The 18,352-nt window shown below is 38.8% G+C and overlaps 2 protein-coding genes and 1 non-coding gene across 6 annotated transcripts in view; 1 reads left to right on the top strand and 2 right to left on the bottom strand.

The window, feature by feature from the left end:
* Positions 1-18,352, top strand: part of LOC132783610 (uncharacterized) — a 177,997-nt gene that overhangs the window by 63,928 nt on the left and 95,717 nt on the right. The gene's annotated exons all lie outside the window — the stretch shown is intronic.
* Trnag-gcc (transfer RNA glycine (anticodon GCC)) lies at positions 3,001-3,071 on the bottom strand. The gene has a single exon. It is a non-coding gene; the product is annotated as a tRNA-Gly (tRNA).
* Positions 4,478-17,017, bottom strand: LOC132793126 (cGMP-dependent protein kinase 1). The gene is made up of 13 exons (XM_060802808.1): positions 16,354-17,017; positions 14,512-14,871; positions 9,884-9,955; positions 8,752-9,475; positions 8,663-8,717; positions 8,385-8,628; positions 6,713-6,864; positions 6,356-6,639; positions 6,130-6,299; positions 5,826-6,064; positions 5,453-5,770; positions 5,161-5,392; positions 4,478-5,094 (listed from the first exon to the last, which is right to left on the bottom strand). Exons 2-13 carry the CDS (start codon positions 14,614-14,616, stop codon positions 4,579-4,581), a joined length of 3,111 nt encoding a protein of 1,036 aa, XP_060658791.1. The 5' UTR covers positions 14,617-14,871; positions 16,354-17,017; the 3' UTR covers positions 4,478-4,578.

Genomic DNA, 18,352 nt, shown 5'->3' with positions numbered 1-18,352 from the left:
CTTATTTGCGGGGACCGCACGTACACCCGTATGTACCCCTGAGTGCGGTCCATGTGTATCTCTTTCTGTGTGTGTGATTGCATGTTCGTGTTCGTGTTCGTGTTCGTGTTTGTGTGTGTGATGTGCCCTTTTGTGTGAATCGTTATTGAATGTCCAAAATTTCAAATTGCACCCAGGGCGGCAGTTTCTATGCGAGTATTCTTGTAAAATGGCTAACGCATCATCGGCAATTGAAGGCGTATGAAGGGCGTGGTCCGTGATGATTTGTTGTTGTGATTTGAATGCAGCAAAAGGATTTCACATGATGTTTCCACTCACTTTGTCTGTGCGTAAGTGCCAATAGGGGAGCTATCCTCTAACTATCCACTTTATAACACCATTTGCTTGAATGATTCAAATGATTTCTAGCAAATTGAGTGCTTGGGGAACTGAGAGCTCTTCAAATAATTCCATGATTTACCCGCTTATTTGGACTTCAAATGAGATCTGTTCCTGAACTGTTAGATTACAAATAAGTAAAACTTATTAATTTACAATTTGTATATACGTGAAAACCTTAATGAAAAATGCACAAAACAATACATCAGTTAATTAAAGGCATTCGTGTGTTCATTCCTTAATTAGTGTACTTCTTTACGAAGTTTTCCTCTTTTCTCTCAAAATATGATGTTACATTTTAGATTATATAAAGTAACAAAAATAATAATAATAATGTCCATAAGAGTATTTTTGCCTAAAATATCTTTCGAAAAACATTTCAAGCTGAACTCTAATTTAAATGGCGTACTACTATGGGTTTTTTTTTATTATTTGGCCCAAATTTCTATAATTTGTTGCGAAATCATAAGTTATCTGCTCAATATTGAGCCAGAGAATAGTCTTTAAAATTGTCGATAACAAATTGGCTGTCATATCTGTAAATAAAGCCATACATGAGTTTGTATGTGCCTACGAATGAAACTGCCTTAAAATATATAAAATAAAATATATGCATAGTTTTTGTTGGCCATTGTTTGGATTCCTCTTAAAAATGTGTGAGCAAACAATAGTCCCATTGATTAGGGTTCACATTTTGTTTATAAGCCTCCTTTCTCAGTATTTTTGTATTAAGTTACCAAAGCCTTTCACATGGGTTTAAAAATTGCATATGCTCAAGATGTTGAAGCACATTCACTTAGGCCTACAATTCTCATAGTTTGACCAAGAGTTGTGTTGCAAAGTATTAAAAAGAAAGTTTTGTCTTTCGTTTTCAAATTCCTTTGTATACACAAACAAACATAAATATACAGACACACATACATACATACGTAAGAACAAGTTGTAAATTGCCTGTTAGTTTTGCTTTACCAGTTGTGTTGGCAACTATTTTTGAGCCTCCCAAGTAAAGACTTTTGTATTGGCATTGTGGTATGTAAAGCCGAATATTGGTTGAACTTTTCAAAGAAGTCAAAATGTTTTCAGTGTGCTCTACTTGTGATGACGTAACATGCAAATGTTGGCACCTAATGATGTACTCCCCCCCACAAAAAAACTAATATATAGTGTGAGCTTCTGCTCCCATTGAGTTCAACATTGCGTATACGTAATGAAGCACAAAGCCGCAAATGTTGAAGAAAATGTGCAAAATTGCTGAGACTGTTTTTGACTTAAAAAAAATATGCTCTGAACAGTGTCATATTTTGCTTTTTAAAGTCTATGCAGTAAATGTAAATTTTTGGGTTTCTATTTGATTAGAATTCCATGAGCTTTTCACATTTACTTTACATTTCTTGTTTGTAACAAAAAAAGCACTGGACATTTCGTGACTCAATTGGCATTCAATTCGATAAAAGTGAGAGGCATGATGAAGAACACACAACTCAATTCGATTCAATTGAATTGAAGAATATCTGGCCAGAGAATAGGTCGACCAAACGTGCATGTCGAAAAAGTTTCTTAATCAATAATTTAGCACAAATGGAAAGAAAGACAAACCCCTCGTAGACGTTCGCACTCATTTAACAATTTCACGCTTCGTTAAGGAACCGTGAGAGGTTCGTGGTTCGAATCGCCCCTCTTCCTGGTTGCCTTGCTGCCTTGCTGCGGCCTGCGTTTTTGATTCGACGAAATATATTTTTTTTCTCTGCTTTATGCGTCAAAGTTTCTTGGGCAAATAAAAAGGGATTTGCATGGTTTCTTTTAGTTAACCCTTTTCTCCCCGGTGTGCTATGCTGATAACCAGTCGACGGATGCTCGCTGCGGGTCCTAGACGGTGATGTCCTCATCACCTAGCGTAGCATTCGTAGTAGTTGACGCTTGAGCGCGCACAGTTTCCCCATCGGAAATGATGACATTTCGTCCAACTTTGTCGCCGCGCTGTGCACTCGCATAGAAATTGTGAAAAGGCGTTGTCTAAGGTGTCTAAGAAAATGTATAGAAACATTTTCGACAGTTGCAAAATGAAAATTTTCACTTCAGCCTCCCTTTTTCCGTCGCCTCTTCAGCGCCCCTTAGACAGTAAGTGGGCATGCGGTCGGAAATTGTTGGAATGCTCCTTTGCCGCGCTTGGCTGCCACAAAATTGAAATTGTGGCCAAATGTTGTCGCCATCATTTTTATTGATTTCCTTTACATACTTACTTACTTTTATTTGCTTTATTCGCATGCTCTGTTTTCATCTGATGCCGCTACTTTTTATTCTTCGCCTGGCAGACGGAAGGAAGGTAGCAAAACGTTATTATCAATTATCATTTATTATTGTTTGTGGCATTTTTTTCGCATCATTGGGTATGTTTTCTCCTCCTCATTTTTCGCGTTTCCTCAACTTTTGTTTGTCTTTTGTTTCTAGTTGGCGATATACAATAAAAAAAAACCTTATACCCAAGTTGTGTTTAGATTTGAACTTTTATGTTAAAGATGCAACAAATAATTTCCTACGATCTTGGTGATATATTTCTTTAAATTGACTATTGAAATTTGTCGACAAAAAAAAAGACAAAATGATATTTAAAAAAAATTAATTTGCATCGGCCGGGAATCGAACCCGGGCCGCCCGCGTGGCAGGCCAGCATTCTACCACTGAACCACCGATGCTTGCGCCAAATTATCAAAAAATGTTTGCTTTCCCTTTATGCCATGATTTGGTTACTGCGTTTATTACGTAGATTTGAAACAACTATTTACATTATCTAAAATAATTTAATCATGGGCATGTTTAAAAATAAATTAATTTTAAAAGATTATCTTATCACAAAGAAACATTTGTTACATCAAATTTGAAATGGGGCTGATCCAGATAGACTTTTCAATAAATTTTCGAATATTTAAGAAATCTATGCAAAATTTATTAGAAATATTTAATTTGTACAAGAATGCTGCTTTTCGGAGACAGCACATGTTTTGTGAACTTAATACATTATTGCTCAAATGAATTCTTAGTTGATTTGCATCAGGTAGTTTACAAATATTTCCATTATTATTATTAAATAATAATACTAACCTATTAATTAATTCCTCATTTATCTTTATATCTTAAATTTCTTTGAATCATGAAATTTGGCTATCGAATATCTCTTTAAGTTTGTTTAATCTTTGATCTCCTAGTTAATCCCATCGAGCATTCTCTGCCTCGTAAAGTGATTGAAGTAGACAGGAATGGAGACGTGAACAGAGACATTAAGTTCACATAATTGCACTTGACTCCGTTTCATATTTGCAGCCAGCAAGCACATCCTGTAGATACTTCTACACTGGTTCGACATACCTGCCTGGCTGTTTGGAAGTCAGGCAGCTGCCGTATGGGTGTTTTCTTCAGAAACAATAAAGTTTGCATCATTTTCATAGCGAGACTTGCCTCATCATGTGTCAGACAGGCGGCAGGCAGTGTGCGGAGATGGCCGCACAATGCAATTATATTGGATGTGCCTTTAGAATCGTCTGTAAGATACAAATGAATGTCAACGGCATGTGGGTAATAATGACTCTCGGTCTGATAATGATGACGACAGCTTTGTTAACGCAAACTGCAAGACAATACTGACAATGAACTGAAGCTGACAGTTGCATAGTATGCTTATCTAACGACAATGTAACTAGTAACGAGCTCTCATAATTCAAGATGCTGTTACGAAGTCAAAGTTAAAGATACTTACTACCTGTGGCAAATGTATCTCTGTCATTTTGGACAATTTTGTGTGCACGAAATGAAAGCTGAACTGAGCTGCAATGAACATTTGAACAACAGAGCTTAATTGAAAATACTTATTTATTTCCCCTGCCTTGCCAGCTTCGGGTAACTAAGTGTGGGTGTAAATGTGTGTATGTGTGTGTTGCAGACAACAAAAACACGTTGGCGTTATTAATTGAAGTGGTGAAAACAAATAAGCTGCCAACTCACTCTGAACTGTGAAAACTGTCGACATCTCAATGTTCTGATTGCTTTAACTGGTGGCGTAATTTAGTAAAGTTGAAAGTTTTAACAATTGTAATATCAATTTATTTACAACTTATTTCGACATACATATGTATTCGCTTGTCGACTACTCAATGAACTCTACAGTATTTCATTTACTTAGAACACAACAATATCTCAATCACAATACTAAAAGTCCTTGTCCCATCCGCTAAGTTCCTCAGGTGGCTCGTAATCGTTCTCGCCGCCTAAATGGATAAAGTATTGTACATCTGTCAAGCTCTTCAGGGATCTCTTGATGGGCGATGGCAGCTGCTTCTGCTTGAGTCGCACCCAGTCCAGGTTTTCGAACCAATTGTGTCGCTTGATATCCGCTATGCCTTTCCGTTGATAGCCAAGTCGCTCGGCGGGCAACTGTTTGCACAGATGTCTTATCAGATGCTGGGCAAATTTGGGTATTCGCGAGGGCATGTGGATCACATCGATGCCACTGAGTATATTCTGATAAATTTTGATTTGGTTGATGCCGCGGAAGGGCGTTTTGCCAACCAACAGCTCGAATATCAATATGCCCAAAGCCCAGTAGTCAACGGCCCGATCGTGGCCCCTATCCAGGATTATCTCGGGTGCCACATACTCGGGTGTGCCGGCAAAAGTGTTTGTCTTCTCATTGGGTCGCACGTACTTGGCAAAGCCAAAGTCAACCTTTTAGATGGAGAGATATCGGAGTGAATTCAATCATATTTCTGTTTTTAGTACAATGAGTCTTACCAGCTTGCAGTAGCCATCGCTTGTGAGCATCAGGTTCTCTGGTTTCAAGTCCCTGTAGATAAAGTGATGAGAGTGCAGAAAGTCGAAGGCTTCCACAACGCAGCCAGCTATGAACTTGGCAGTCTTATCATCGAAATGCTGTCGCTTCGACATCACAGTCCAGACATCGCCGCCCATGCATGCCTCCATGAGAAAGTAAACATACTTCTCATTGCGGTATGTGCGATAGAGTCTTTAAAACAGATAAGAATTCAGTATCTAACAATCGATTCTTAAATTGAATTCTACTCACTGCACAATAAAGGGAGAATTGCGGCACTTGATCATCACATTCTTCTCGTTGTAGACGTGCTCAATTTGGTCCTGCTTGATCACTTCGATCTTTTTAATGATCTTTAGCGCAAATGTCTGATTGCTATAAGAGACGAGATCCACACGACCAAATGCACCAGATCCCAGTGTCGCCACTTTTTTCAGATCCGAGAGTGCAATGTGTGCGTGTTCATTATCAAACTCGGCGCTTCTATTGCTTGAGCGACCATTCAAATTGACATTCGTGTCCGGTTTCTCACTTAGCTGCTTAATGGTGCCCAGATAACTTATGAAGGCTCTGCGGAAAACATAAACTAATTAAAGTCCCTTTGAGCCGTTTGTCAGCTTCTTACTCTCGCTCCAACTTGAGCACCTCTGTGCCAGGTGCATTTGCATAGACGCTGGCCTGTCGCACATCCGCATTCATCAGGGCCTGTTCTCCAAAATAGTCGCCACGCTTGCGCTTGGCAACCACCTGCTCCTGCCCAGCATCATCCTTCTTCTTGATTGTCACCGTTCCACCGCGTATGATGAAGAACTCATTGCCCACCTCCCCCTCGCGTACAATGCAGCTGCCAGTCTCGTAGAATTTCTGAGAGGAGGGCAAGTTCAATGTACTTCATTCAGTATTTATTTTTATACTCTCATAACTCTTACCCGTTGCAGTAGATCCACAACCTTGTTGAGCAGACTCTCGTCCAGTTCCTGCAGAAAGGGCGCCGAGCGTAGGAACTGCAAATTCTCCTCTCGCTCTTTGGAACCCGAGATCTGCATGATGGCCCGAAACGTTTCTCTCGCAATCTTCCAAACCCGTGCATCGGTTGCCGCTGCAAGATAGTTTTTATATATAGAAGAGTATTCTAGATGATTAGAGGTGCTTTACCCTTGATGGTGGCTTTGCGGGGTGCATTGTAAAGTATTGCTAGTTCGCCAAAGACGGTGGCAGGTCCAAAGCTGCCCACATGCTGGCCAGCTTGTATGACATCATAGTAACCCTCGGCGGAGACATAGATCTCGGAGCCCTCGTCATGCTCGTTGATGATGTAGCTGTTCTTCTTGTAGCTCGCCGGCGCCATAGCATTGATGACCATCTCCTTGCGCTCTTTGTCCATTAGATTATTGAGAAAGTCGTTGTGTTCGATGGCATTGAGTATGAGATTGCGTGTGCTAATACAAAATGAGGGAGGTAAACACAATACTTCGCTCTGTTGTTGTCGTATCTTCGTGCTCTACTACTTACTCTTCATCCTTGGCATTAAATTCGATTTTGATATTCTGCTGCACTGGCAAATTTGGTCTCACAAAGATAAGGCCACCTTCGACGCGATGGAGTTTCGTTGTCGTCTCCTTCGTCATTGAGCTACTGCCCTTCTTGCTGTCTTCCAACTCAACCTAATTGATGAGCCAAATAAAAGCAAATTAAATCAACCAACAGGTTATTTAACTCAATGTTTTTCCACATGCCAATAATAAATAATAGTCAAGTGAGTTTGGATAGAGCTTGGATAGTGTTTGTCAGTTTATTAGCCAGCGGTTTATATTGACTTTTAGGTGGTTGACAGTCTTGGAGTTACGCTTGGAATTTCCACTAAAGTTTATTAAAGATTTTACGAGTCACAACAATGCACTTGGCCCCAGACAAGAATAGATGCTGTGGGTCTTAACGGACTTCTCTGATAAAATATTTAACTCCATTCGCACAGTGGCAACGCAGCCATTATAACCATTTCCGGCTGGAAGGGGCAATAGGGCTCTAGGCCAAACTATCGAAGCCACAGTCGCCGCACGTAGGCGGACCAAGAGTGAGCAAGGACTAAGCGATGGCCACGTTGACTAACAAGTCGCAACATCAGCCAAAATACTCGTATCTGTTGTGGGTTTTGTCCAATTCGCTGCCTCAGCAACAGTTTCAATTTGGCCAGAGGCCGGAGGCAGGAGTTTTGGGGCGGACGGAGAGGAAGACAGGTAAATACCAGAGGCAAGCCAACAACGTTGTTGGACTGTAAAAAGAGTCAGAATTGGCAACAGCTGCATCTGCTGCTAAGCGAGATAGAGAGTGAAAAGCAGTATGAGAGTGCAAGGAAAACAGAGTGAGCGGGAGCTGAGGGGTTGTTTGGGTTTTATCTGTTGTCTGTTTTTTGTTGGCCAAAAGTTAGTGTTCATGACTGTTGCTAAACAATTAACATTTCATTTGTAGCCGTAATTAGTAGCATCTCGAGGGGGGAGGGATATGGGTCGGGAAAACTCGCTCTCTTGTGCAATAACATACAGACTCAGTTGAGCTCTAAAATTACTGTAATTTCTAGCATACCCCGTATTTAAGGTAAGGAATCGTCTTCGACAAATAAACGATCATACTGTAACTGATTGCTGGACTCTACTGAGAGATGTTTATTAAAGAATATATGAAGAAAGGTTTCTTTGCGTTGTAAAACCAAATATATTTTCTACATATATGCTTATATTTCCCAAACACTGTCATATTGACTTAAATGACCCGCAATTTACAGGGTATGCCCTCGTCTATAAGTTGGTCATTTTAAAGCTATATTACTTGTTTATTGTAGTTGTTTTTGTTTGCCAGCGTATAGAGGAGATTATTCAATTAGCAATGAGCGCTTTATTAACGTCTTGCCCACGGTCGGGTCAACAGAGCAATGTTTGTCCGGTAAAATGTGCAGCTAAAATTTTGATTATGTTTATCATGTAAAAGTAATTGGCCAGAAGTTAATAGCTCAGGATTAAATTTTAATGATGTTTGAGATGAAGCGGAAAACTGTTGGGGCAACTGAAACACTTTCAGCTGCAAAATGATCGGCCATGTGGTGGCACACTTTTAGCAGCCAGTGTCGCCACAAATTACTGCACAGTTGTGAATTGGATGTGCAGCTTGGTTCATTACTCCTACATACCTGACTGCTTTGAGCATGGAGCATTGTGTCTATTGAGGGAGTTTGTTGCTCCTGTTGCTCTTGCTGTTGAGGCTCATTGTGTCGGTCGCTTTGACGTTCCGCACTTCGTTTCTTGCGCAAATGCATCGGTGTCACGGGCTTCAACAGCTCGACGGGCATCGGCGGAGGCGGTGGTATATTAATGTTGGGCATGGTGGAGACACGTCGTCGTTGGCTGGTGTTGTTGCCACCGTTGTTGCTGCTGCTGCTGCTGGCCGCTGTCTCGGTGGCCATGGTACTTTTTGGACCTTCGCAAATAATTGAGTGACACGTTGCTGTAACTCTTTGCGGGTGCTTTCGGCATTGTCGTGCCTGTGGACTCCCAGACATCGCTGCTCATATTCAGATCCCTGTTGATCCAGTGGTAATGTGCCATTTGTTAACTTGTTGTGGTTGCTGCTGTTGTTGTTGTTGGCATCGTTGCTGTGACAGGACAAAGTGTCATCATTGTGCTGCTCAGCATTTAGTTCCTGTGTATGACCAATGAAAAATTTTACATTTGCCTTTGTGGTTGGTGTCTGTGCTGTTGGTGTCGATGTTGTAGATGTAGTCGGTGACGAGGTGTTGACAAGCGTGTCATTGTCGCCCCTCTCATCAATTATGCCATTCACATTCACCCTGAGCTTTGACTTGTCGTCCATAGCAGCAACAACAGCCAGCGTTTTCTCCATTTCTTCATCGGAATGCTCACGTTGGGCGCCATCATCCACGATGGGCGCCTCAGTGGGTAACGCCGTCGGTCGTCGCTCTTTGACGGGCTTTAATTTTGAATTGGTACGTGTGACATTAATTGCACTACCATTGACTTTCCCATTACCATTTCCTTTTTCATTCTGCTTCTCTTTCTCCTCGGCTTGCAGCCTATTCTTATGGGAGCGAAACTTCTTTGGCTGTTGCTGCTGCAGACTCGCCGAGCTGTCGGTGGCATCGTCACACACAGTGTTAGCCACATTTTCAGACACGCCCTGAAGCACTTGGCCAACGGAGCTAGAGTTGGACCCGGAGCCAGAGCCAGATGCTGTGGGCTGTTGTTTTAGGCGCTGCAATTGCGCCTAATCGAGCCCAAGGGGAACCCAAACATTCACAAAGACAAACAAAAGTGCGGAGTGCAAGAAAGTGTGGGTCCGTGAGCATAGTTTGTGTTTTTGTTGATTTTGTTTTTGTTGTTGTTTTTGTTGTTGTATTGTGTACATATTTACAAGTGTTGTTCGTGTTGTTGTTTCCATCATTTTTGTTTGAAATTATAAGAAACATGTGTGCAAATATTAATTGAGTTTGGCAAAGACAAGCAGAATACGCTTGGATAGTTGATGGCATATATGTATGTATGTATGTGCATATATACATATACGGAACCCACGACTAATGCTGGGTGCTGAGCGCTGAGGTGGTAGGTGGAAGGTTAGAGGTGCTGGGACAATACATTTTACACAGATATAGACAGTGTCAGACACACTTACCTCACTGGCATTGGGCGTTAGAATGGGGGTGTAAAGTGGTTTCTCCTCACGGCGAATGTAGAGACCAATTTGCTGGAAAAGAGCACATACAACAAATTGGAAAATTAAGCAAAAATGAAAAAACATATAAGAGAATTTAAGTTAAAGTTTGAGTGAGGAAAACTTTTTGAATCGTTATCAAATTTGTTGCCCACAATTGAGTTTATTGTCCAATGCCTCCCGCGGTGCGACTGTAGAAAACTCACTTTTCATGAGTGCTCTGGTCCGAGAAACACTTTGTTAAAAGTTAATTTTTTATATTGGCTATGAGAGTAGAGTAAAAAGTAGTAGAAGGAATACAAGTTTCAGTAAAGTGAATTTTGTTTTTTTTAGTTTATTTAAGTTAGTTGTTCACTTTTGATTTTTAGTTCCTTCCAGTTCTGTTCATCACTATTGAACTTTAGTTCATTCTTGGTGCTTTCATTTTTTGTTAGTCGTTCCTGCAGTCAACAACGTTGTGAATAAAATCGACCGAACGAAAAGAACTATCTAGTTCACTGCTCAAAAATGAACTAACAATCTTATTGAGTAAATTTTGTTGACAATGTATTCTAGACTAGTAGAAGACTAAACCATGAATATAAAATATGTATATACTTTGTAAGCATTAACTCAGTTCGAGAACATTCATGAATTTAACTCGACACTCGATGGAATTTATGTCCAACATAATTTAACTTCATTCACGATGGAAAAGCCAAATCGCGTCAAAACGTCAACAGGTCGCTGCTCACAAAAAGAATATAAAATATATGACAGCAAAGGGAACAACAATTGTGGCTGCTACTCAGCATTAGCAACAAAAAAAAACGTACGATAACAAAAAAGAACAACAAAAACAATCTGTGAAAGTAAGCAAATAATGCCGGTTGCTTTCGTATCATCTGTCTGTGGGTCGGTGAGTCGGATGGATGACGAGGTATATGGATATCCCTCCCACTCTCTCCCTCCTCTCGCTTAGTCTGTCCGTTAGCTTTGAAATCAATCTGGTGCTGACACTGCCTGATAAATGTGGGGAGTCCTGCAGTTTAATATTGCTCTCGCCGTTCTGCTACAGTTGCCAGTTTATCCCTCTGCCGAGCCTCAATAAACAACAACAACAGTGGCAAGAACTCAACGAGAAAACCAACTGCCATTGTACTGGCATTGTAACTTATAAATATGTTTCTATATCGCCGCATTTGTATTTGTGGCAAAGATTATTCATACTTTTCAGCTTTGCTTTTCATCATTGCATACAAAACTGTCATTTGTTTGAATCTGATTCACAGTCACTTGATGAGTGTGTCTGCTGGGGCTTTTCCACACTTTTGATTATTTGACAGCTGGGGGGATTTTCATACGGTTTTATCGGATTGATAGGCTTCATGTGTGTTGATCCCATGGCTTTAAATAGCAATAAATATCGACTACATCGCGAACATTGCATATCACTTAATTTCGCTTCATAACATTGTCCCGAAAATTCTTCCTCTTCGTTTATTTGCATTGGTTTTTGCTTCGACTGACTCACCGAGTCTTTAAATAAAAATAAAGTTCTCCATTATTGACTTTTGCAGCGGCATAATCTTGACTACAATTTTATCTTTCTCGGTTTCATTATTTATTGTTTTTTTATTTACCTGAACGCTGTTCAAAATAAATAATAAATGTTCACATATACGTAGATATAAAATATACATATGTCTCGCATCTATCTATACCTAATATTCCCCAGTACCACATTTAAAGAAAACAAAATATAATTTTAAATATTTATGATATGAACATGAAATTTTTACTTTTAAAATAGTATTTGTTTATTTTCTTAAAAGCTATTTGATGTGCGTAGAGAGCTTTTATACCCGCTAGCCAGAGTGGTGATATCTTTGGCATCTCTGAGCCTATAAAGTATATATATTCTTGATTAGCGTCAACAGCCGATACGATATAGCCATGTCCGTTTTTCCATCTGTACTATAAGAGTTAAAGCTATAAGTTTTGGCCAGCATGCAGATCAAGTATGCTTCAAATTTTTGCCACGCCTAATTACTACAGGCATTAGTTGCTTTGACTGACAATCTGATATATTTTGTACTTTATGGTATATCTTGAATGTAGGATTCAATATTATATACAGCCTTTGGTATTTTTTAATATCTTTGCGGTATATTAATGTGGTATATTTTAATAGTTTAATATATTTCAATTTTACTTTTATTCAAAATATGTAGCTGGTATCTCACAGTCAAGCACACTCTACTGGAGCTTTATTTCTTGTTTTTACTTGTTTTCTTATAATCTTAGCACCAAAAACAATTTTTACTATCCATTTTTACATGTAATATTTAGCTCAAGCAATGTCTTGCCTAAGTAAAATAAATATTTGAAACCAATCGTAAAGCGTTTTATTGAATTCTCCACTATCTTCTATATTTTGTGTTGAAATCGAATTATTTCAGAGATTTCAGGGGAAAATATAAATTCGCCCCTTTATTAGAGCTATTTTTTAGACTATAGACATATTATAAAATGCTAGAGGGCATCTCAAATAGAATATGTAACAAAACTTTCGAGAGGCCTTAACTTGATGCTTGACTTTTCACTTCAATCAGTAGTCCTCTGTTAGAATTCGTTGAATTGGCTTCATTTTCTAAGCTTCCAAGAACAGGTTGTATTTAAGTTTGTTTTGAAAACATGATGATGTGGCTTTGACCCCTCGCAAATGTGATCAAAATACACGAGTATTTGCTTACTTTGGACCAAGTTGTTGACAGCGATTAGTGACTTATTCATTACCAGCTTAGACATGACTTTAAAAGCTTTTTTTAAATCCAAACCCAAACGACAGACCCCCAAAAGGACAGAGTGTCTTATCGCTCAATTGGCAGACAGGCATGTGGACAATAAAATATTCAAACCTTTTTTTGCTGCAGGGGAGTGTCGCATGGGGGTGGAGAAATCATTGAGGTTGTTGTGAATGTCGCATGGTAGCCCGTAAGCCGCATAAATAAACACATGTCAATATGCAGGTCGCGTGGTTGCCTCTGCTTTGATATGCTAATCAGCCTTAAACGACGACATTTTCGACAGGTTTTCCGTTTTCCATTTTCCCACGGAAAGGCAAAAAAAAAGAGGAAGATTGTGATAGTGGTTTCGAGTATTATTGCCAGTGTCTTAATCGTTAGTACATCAAAAAGCTTTCTCAAGTCTGTATGATTTTATTGTATTTATCAAACATTTGCTCTACCTCTGTCCCTCTACCGCTCCTCGACAACACTTCAAATGTCAAAGACATTGCATTTATTTATCCCTGGGGCGCTATTTGTCTGCCGCCTAAGACTTTGAACTTTCTATCCGGGGTATTGTGTATGGCAACAACGTGCAACCATGTCGATCTCTATCACGTGCCCATTCCGACAACGTCACACGCCCAACTCCACTCATCCACTCGTCTTATCCAAAGACATTACCATAGATAACTACGCATCTGTGAATTGTGTCACTCGAATACTCGAATACATTTCGCTTTCGATTTATGCATGTGATTCATCGTTTACCTATTCGTATGCAAGCTCATCATATTTTTGCATATTCGAATCATGCCCCTCATCGATAAACTGCTGAGATTGCATCAACTCGAATTCCGTTACAGAAATTTGCAAGATTTTTTATAGACTCTGGTAATTTTCTGTAGGCAATTTCAAGTCAAATTCCTTGGAATGTGCTTAGCAATTCTACGTTTCCCATTTTCCTATTTCGTGTGGCAGCGTAAAATCGAATCGATTTAAATAAATTTGTATTGGAATGCAAACCATTATCAGTCTGACATATAGTTCCTTAAATCTGTAGATAATATTATAAGCCAACACTAAGCCATTAACAATGGAATCACAATTGAGTATGTGATAGATACGACAACAAGGCCAACGATTGATAAAATCACAACTATCTATTCAGTTTTATATGGTCTACTGATAACACAACATAATTGTGTTATAAAAATAGTATTTGTATTTATTTGCATAATTTAATTCTAATTCCATGTATTCATTGTGACTGTTGAAAATAGTAGAGAAATTATTTATACGTACTCAATTCTGGCTCAGGCTTTGAGTGGCGAACAACAGAATGAAAAATAGATTTCCATTTTATAAAATGTCAAAATAAAGAAGATAATACAGAGAACTTTTAATTTCAAGCAATAACCAAACATGCTTTTAAAGTGTATACAACTATCGAGTTACGTTTTTAAATTTCTAGATATGAGTTTATGATAAGATATTTGGAAAGAGAACGTCATAGCACAATTGATAAGGTTGGCTTGTTTTTGCTGCACACGTTTTTACTTGTGTGTGCTTCTGTTAGCTAGCTTTAGTATTTGACTTGCTGTCTCGCTTAGTAATAGCATTATTTATGGTATCAAGTATTTTGTAGCTCTGTCCCCGCTTAACTTAATTAAACACTTAATGAACTTATCAGTGCTGTTTATCGAGCCAACAATAAAATACGCCCCTCATGAATGTGGGAGCACTCTTCCCATAGAGAGAGAGAGAGAGAGAGAGAGATAGAGAGAGAGAAAGAGAACTGAAGAGAGAGCAGAAACTCACCACGGGACTATCAGGTGTGTTGAGTATCGTGTCGGTGTTCTCATCTTGAGATGGCGTAAATTTGTTTTTACTCCGGTGATGGAAGAGACGTGGAAAACAGGCCATCTTCTTCAAGCAGGTGTGGGTGTGCCGGATGGGGGACAGGTGGGGTCAGGAGGTCAGTTGCGTGCGAGCCTCACACGCCGGGCGTTATTCTTACGTTCCCCAGATGGGCAGATAGTTGCTATTGTTTACAGTTGCTGTTGCGGTTAGTTAGTGGCAGCTACTATTTTACCATATTTATCGCACACATCTTTTGTTATTTGTGATTGTTATTATTATTATTATTATTGTTGACGATATTGACGTTGTTGTTGGGGCCTGCAAATAAAACAGAGTCGAGGTTGTTAACGGGCCCTAACCCCATTTTGATTACTGTTGCCAGAATTGTGATTTATGGCCGCGCTTCTAATTGACGCTGTAAATTTGTTGCAGTCGCTTGCAATTGCTGTAACTGAAGTGAATAGATTTGAATAGATTTGCGTTCGATGTTTATGTCGCATTGGCATTGGGTGTCTAACCGTGTTATCTGAAGAATTGCCAAAACTCGAATACCAACACATTCAAATATCCTATAGGTGATTCTTTTTAAATTGATTAGATTTATGACAGCTTTATTGATTTGCTGAGCAATGTAAATTAATAATTTCGTCATTTATAGAACTTATAGAACAACTTGTCCCCGTTCACGTCAGTTTTCAGTTATAGAAACCCCCATTGATAAAGCTTCGACAAGTTGAGTAAAAATCAAAAGAGCAACGAATGCTCACTTTCAATCTGATAGCCAGTCGACTTGTAGGCAAGCTTACAGCTATGGTTGTAAAGTTAACAAATTTCACGCATCGCCAAATGGATGGACGAACCGGGCTAATTAGCCAAAGCCCCGAGCTACATAACTTTTCTCTTTCTTCCTCCACCTCCACCTTCCTCCACTTCACTAGTATTCCGGGCAGTGATGAGTCACAATGGCAGAGTGTACTTTTTTATCGTGCATCTCTTATCGTTTGAAATGCTTAATTGTTTTCTATTTATGCGGGCAAAGTTGGGAAGGGAGACGGAAAGGATTTCATTGTTTGCCCAAAAGCTTAATAGCACACGAAAGACCGGTCGGTGTGGCCTTTAAAGCTGATGGCCGTGAATCAAATTTGCTTATTCGGTGAATTTCTATCTTATCAGTTGACCAGACTTTTGGTCAAATCTAAGGGATACGGCCAAGTGTTGGGTAATGTTGGCAATATTTGCTGACTCTTCGAAGTATTCCCCATTCAATATTATGATGCATATGATATGTAATCAGGTTTGGTTATTTCCTTACACGACATCTAGATAACGACAAACTTCCAATGCGAACACAACAATTGTATATGACAAATCAAAGAAAGAAGAAAATAACAACGACAAAATGTTGTTTGTTGCTATTGCTATTTCTTTTAACAATGATTCGTATTTCACTTTTAACAACAACACAACAATATCGAGTCACGAGTCCGTCATTTATATTATTTTATTGACTTTTTGTTTTGTGCTTATCAGCACTTTTTTTTAGATTGTTTGTTTTTTCTTGTTTTTCCCTGCATTTTTTGTAAACCATTGAAAAACTTGAAATTCATGTAATTCATGTAATTATTTATGTTTTTGTTTTTTATTTTATATTCAATTATATAATTATTAAATTTTATTATTTTATTTTACATTTCATGGAAAGTAAAAGGTTGTTATTTCAGAGACGCACAGCACGAGGTTTAGCATTAGTTGAAATTTAAAGTAAAACACTTTAACAAAGCAATATAGAAAGAAACCAACCAGTATTAGGTTTATGCCTTTCGATTAGATATCGATATCAGACGCTATGTGATTGATTTGCAGGTAATTTTATTCGTTCTATTCGAATAGAGTAGATTCACCAATAACATTTGTCAGCACAGATGAGAGCTCTAGCAACGAGTGGAGCGAGCCATTGGCAAAAGAAACAATTTCTTATCGAATTGCTCTATAATTTCATGGACACCGATAAGTGAGTACCTATGTATGTCCATGTATAAGGCACTCACGAATAATAACTCGCAGCGTACTCGCTTTTTATTTTTCGCTCGCACCACTCGCTATCGAATTTCATTCGACTTCATTCACTTTTCTTCAGAACCACTCGAAACGGACACGCCAAATGCTCATGCAAACTGCTGAGCCACTGCACCACTGAGCCACCAAGCTACTGACTTCGGCAAGTCATATTATGTATATACATGTATGCACCATATATCCGATCAGGTTGTGCAATTCATTATTACTGATATTTGTTATTTCTATTAATTTCAATAAGGCACGTTACAATTTCCGTTTCATTTTTTGTTTAGCAATTTCATACAACTGGCACAATTTACTAAGCAAGCACTAACAACGAATGACAAAAATCACAAATATGTGCTATTGACAATGCAAAATATTGCCCGATCCGTAACACTTCCAACCCGTACACCTGCCACCGTGGAGGCTGATAACTCGACTAATTTACCGCGGCCAATTTAAATTGGCAATTTGCTCGACGCGTCGTCGCTACGGCGAACAGCAGAGCGAACGGCAACAGTGAGCAACTGGCTGGGCCTAGAGGTTCTTTATCGGTATCTGAGTTGAGGTTGAAGTGCCCGCCTAGTACATATTATGAGTAGACCTGCTCCACTGCTCTCCTGCTCCTCTTATCGCCAGATAGTGGGTGCCATGTAACGCGTCATTGTTTAAAGCAAAGCAGGATGATAAGAAATACGAACGAAGATTTTGGATAATCTTTCCTTCGATAGCAGTGTGCAATTTTAAAGGAAACTTTGAAAGCTATTTATTTCAATGAATTCAATTCAAATAATTTCATAGCTTTAACAAGTGCACATTGTGTCAAGTATTCAATTTGCATTTACGTGAGGATTCAATGATAATCTTTACTCAAAAAACGCCAACAATCCAATATAAATTCTACTTTTTCAATCTGCTATAGTAGTACTGAGCAACTGAATTAGTCATAAACTTAATTATAATTCTGCATCCCTACCTCTATTTGATGTTTGAATCTTTTAGCCTTGTTCCCACATGCGCAAAACCATGTTTTTTTCCACACACAGACGGACAGACACACAGACGGACAGACGGACATGGCTAGATCGTCTCGGCTGTTGACGCTGATCAAGAATATATATACTGTATAGGGTCGGAGATGCCTCGTTCTACCTGATACATACATTTCCTGCCGGCACAAAGTTATAATACCCTTCTACCCTATGGGTAGCGGGTATAAAAAAGGGCCAAATTTTGCGGCGTTATTTTGTTCGATAATTCCTAGCATAAATAAATTTATAAGAGTGTCCATACACTAGAATTTATGAGAATGTCAAATCAGCAGTTCCACATGCTAAAAAATTGACAACCCATTATTCCGAACTCATATCGGCAAAGTAAGATCAAACATAAAGAAGAATAAATAAACAAAATTTAAAATAATGCGGGTATAGACATTTTCTTGAAAATATAAAATAGGACTAATAAAAGCTGTGGACTTAATGAATTGTATTTGAAATTTAAAATTTTAAAAATTGTTGCAACCAAGTTGCATTAAAATTTGTTTGAGTATTGTGGCCATAGAAATAAGCAAATAATGTGAGTTCATCTGTTTTTTTTTCAATAATTTAATTTATTTAATAAGCGAATGATTCAGTGGCGTGGCCACACATTTATTGTTTTTCACCACTCCCGTTTCAAATTTAGGGTCATAAAGCTAAAGTATGTGGAACTTGCGAAATATTTAGCTTTTCCGAAT

The sequence above is a fragment of the Drosophila nasuta genome, chromosome 2L (assembly GCF_023558535.2).
Source record: "Drosophila nasuta strain 15112-1781.00 chromosome 2L, ASM2355853v1, whole genome shotgun sequence".
In the NCBI taxonomy this organism is placed as follows: Eukaryota; Metazoa; Arthropoda; class Insecta; order Diptera; family Drosophilidae; genus Drosophila; species Drosophila nasuta.
The sequence above is the reverse complement of the archived record's forward strand: the minus strand, read 5'-3'. Positions and strand labels throughout refer to the sequence as shown.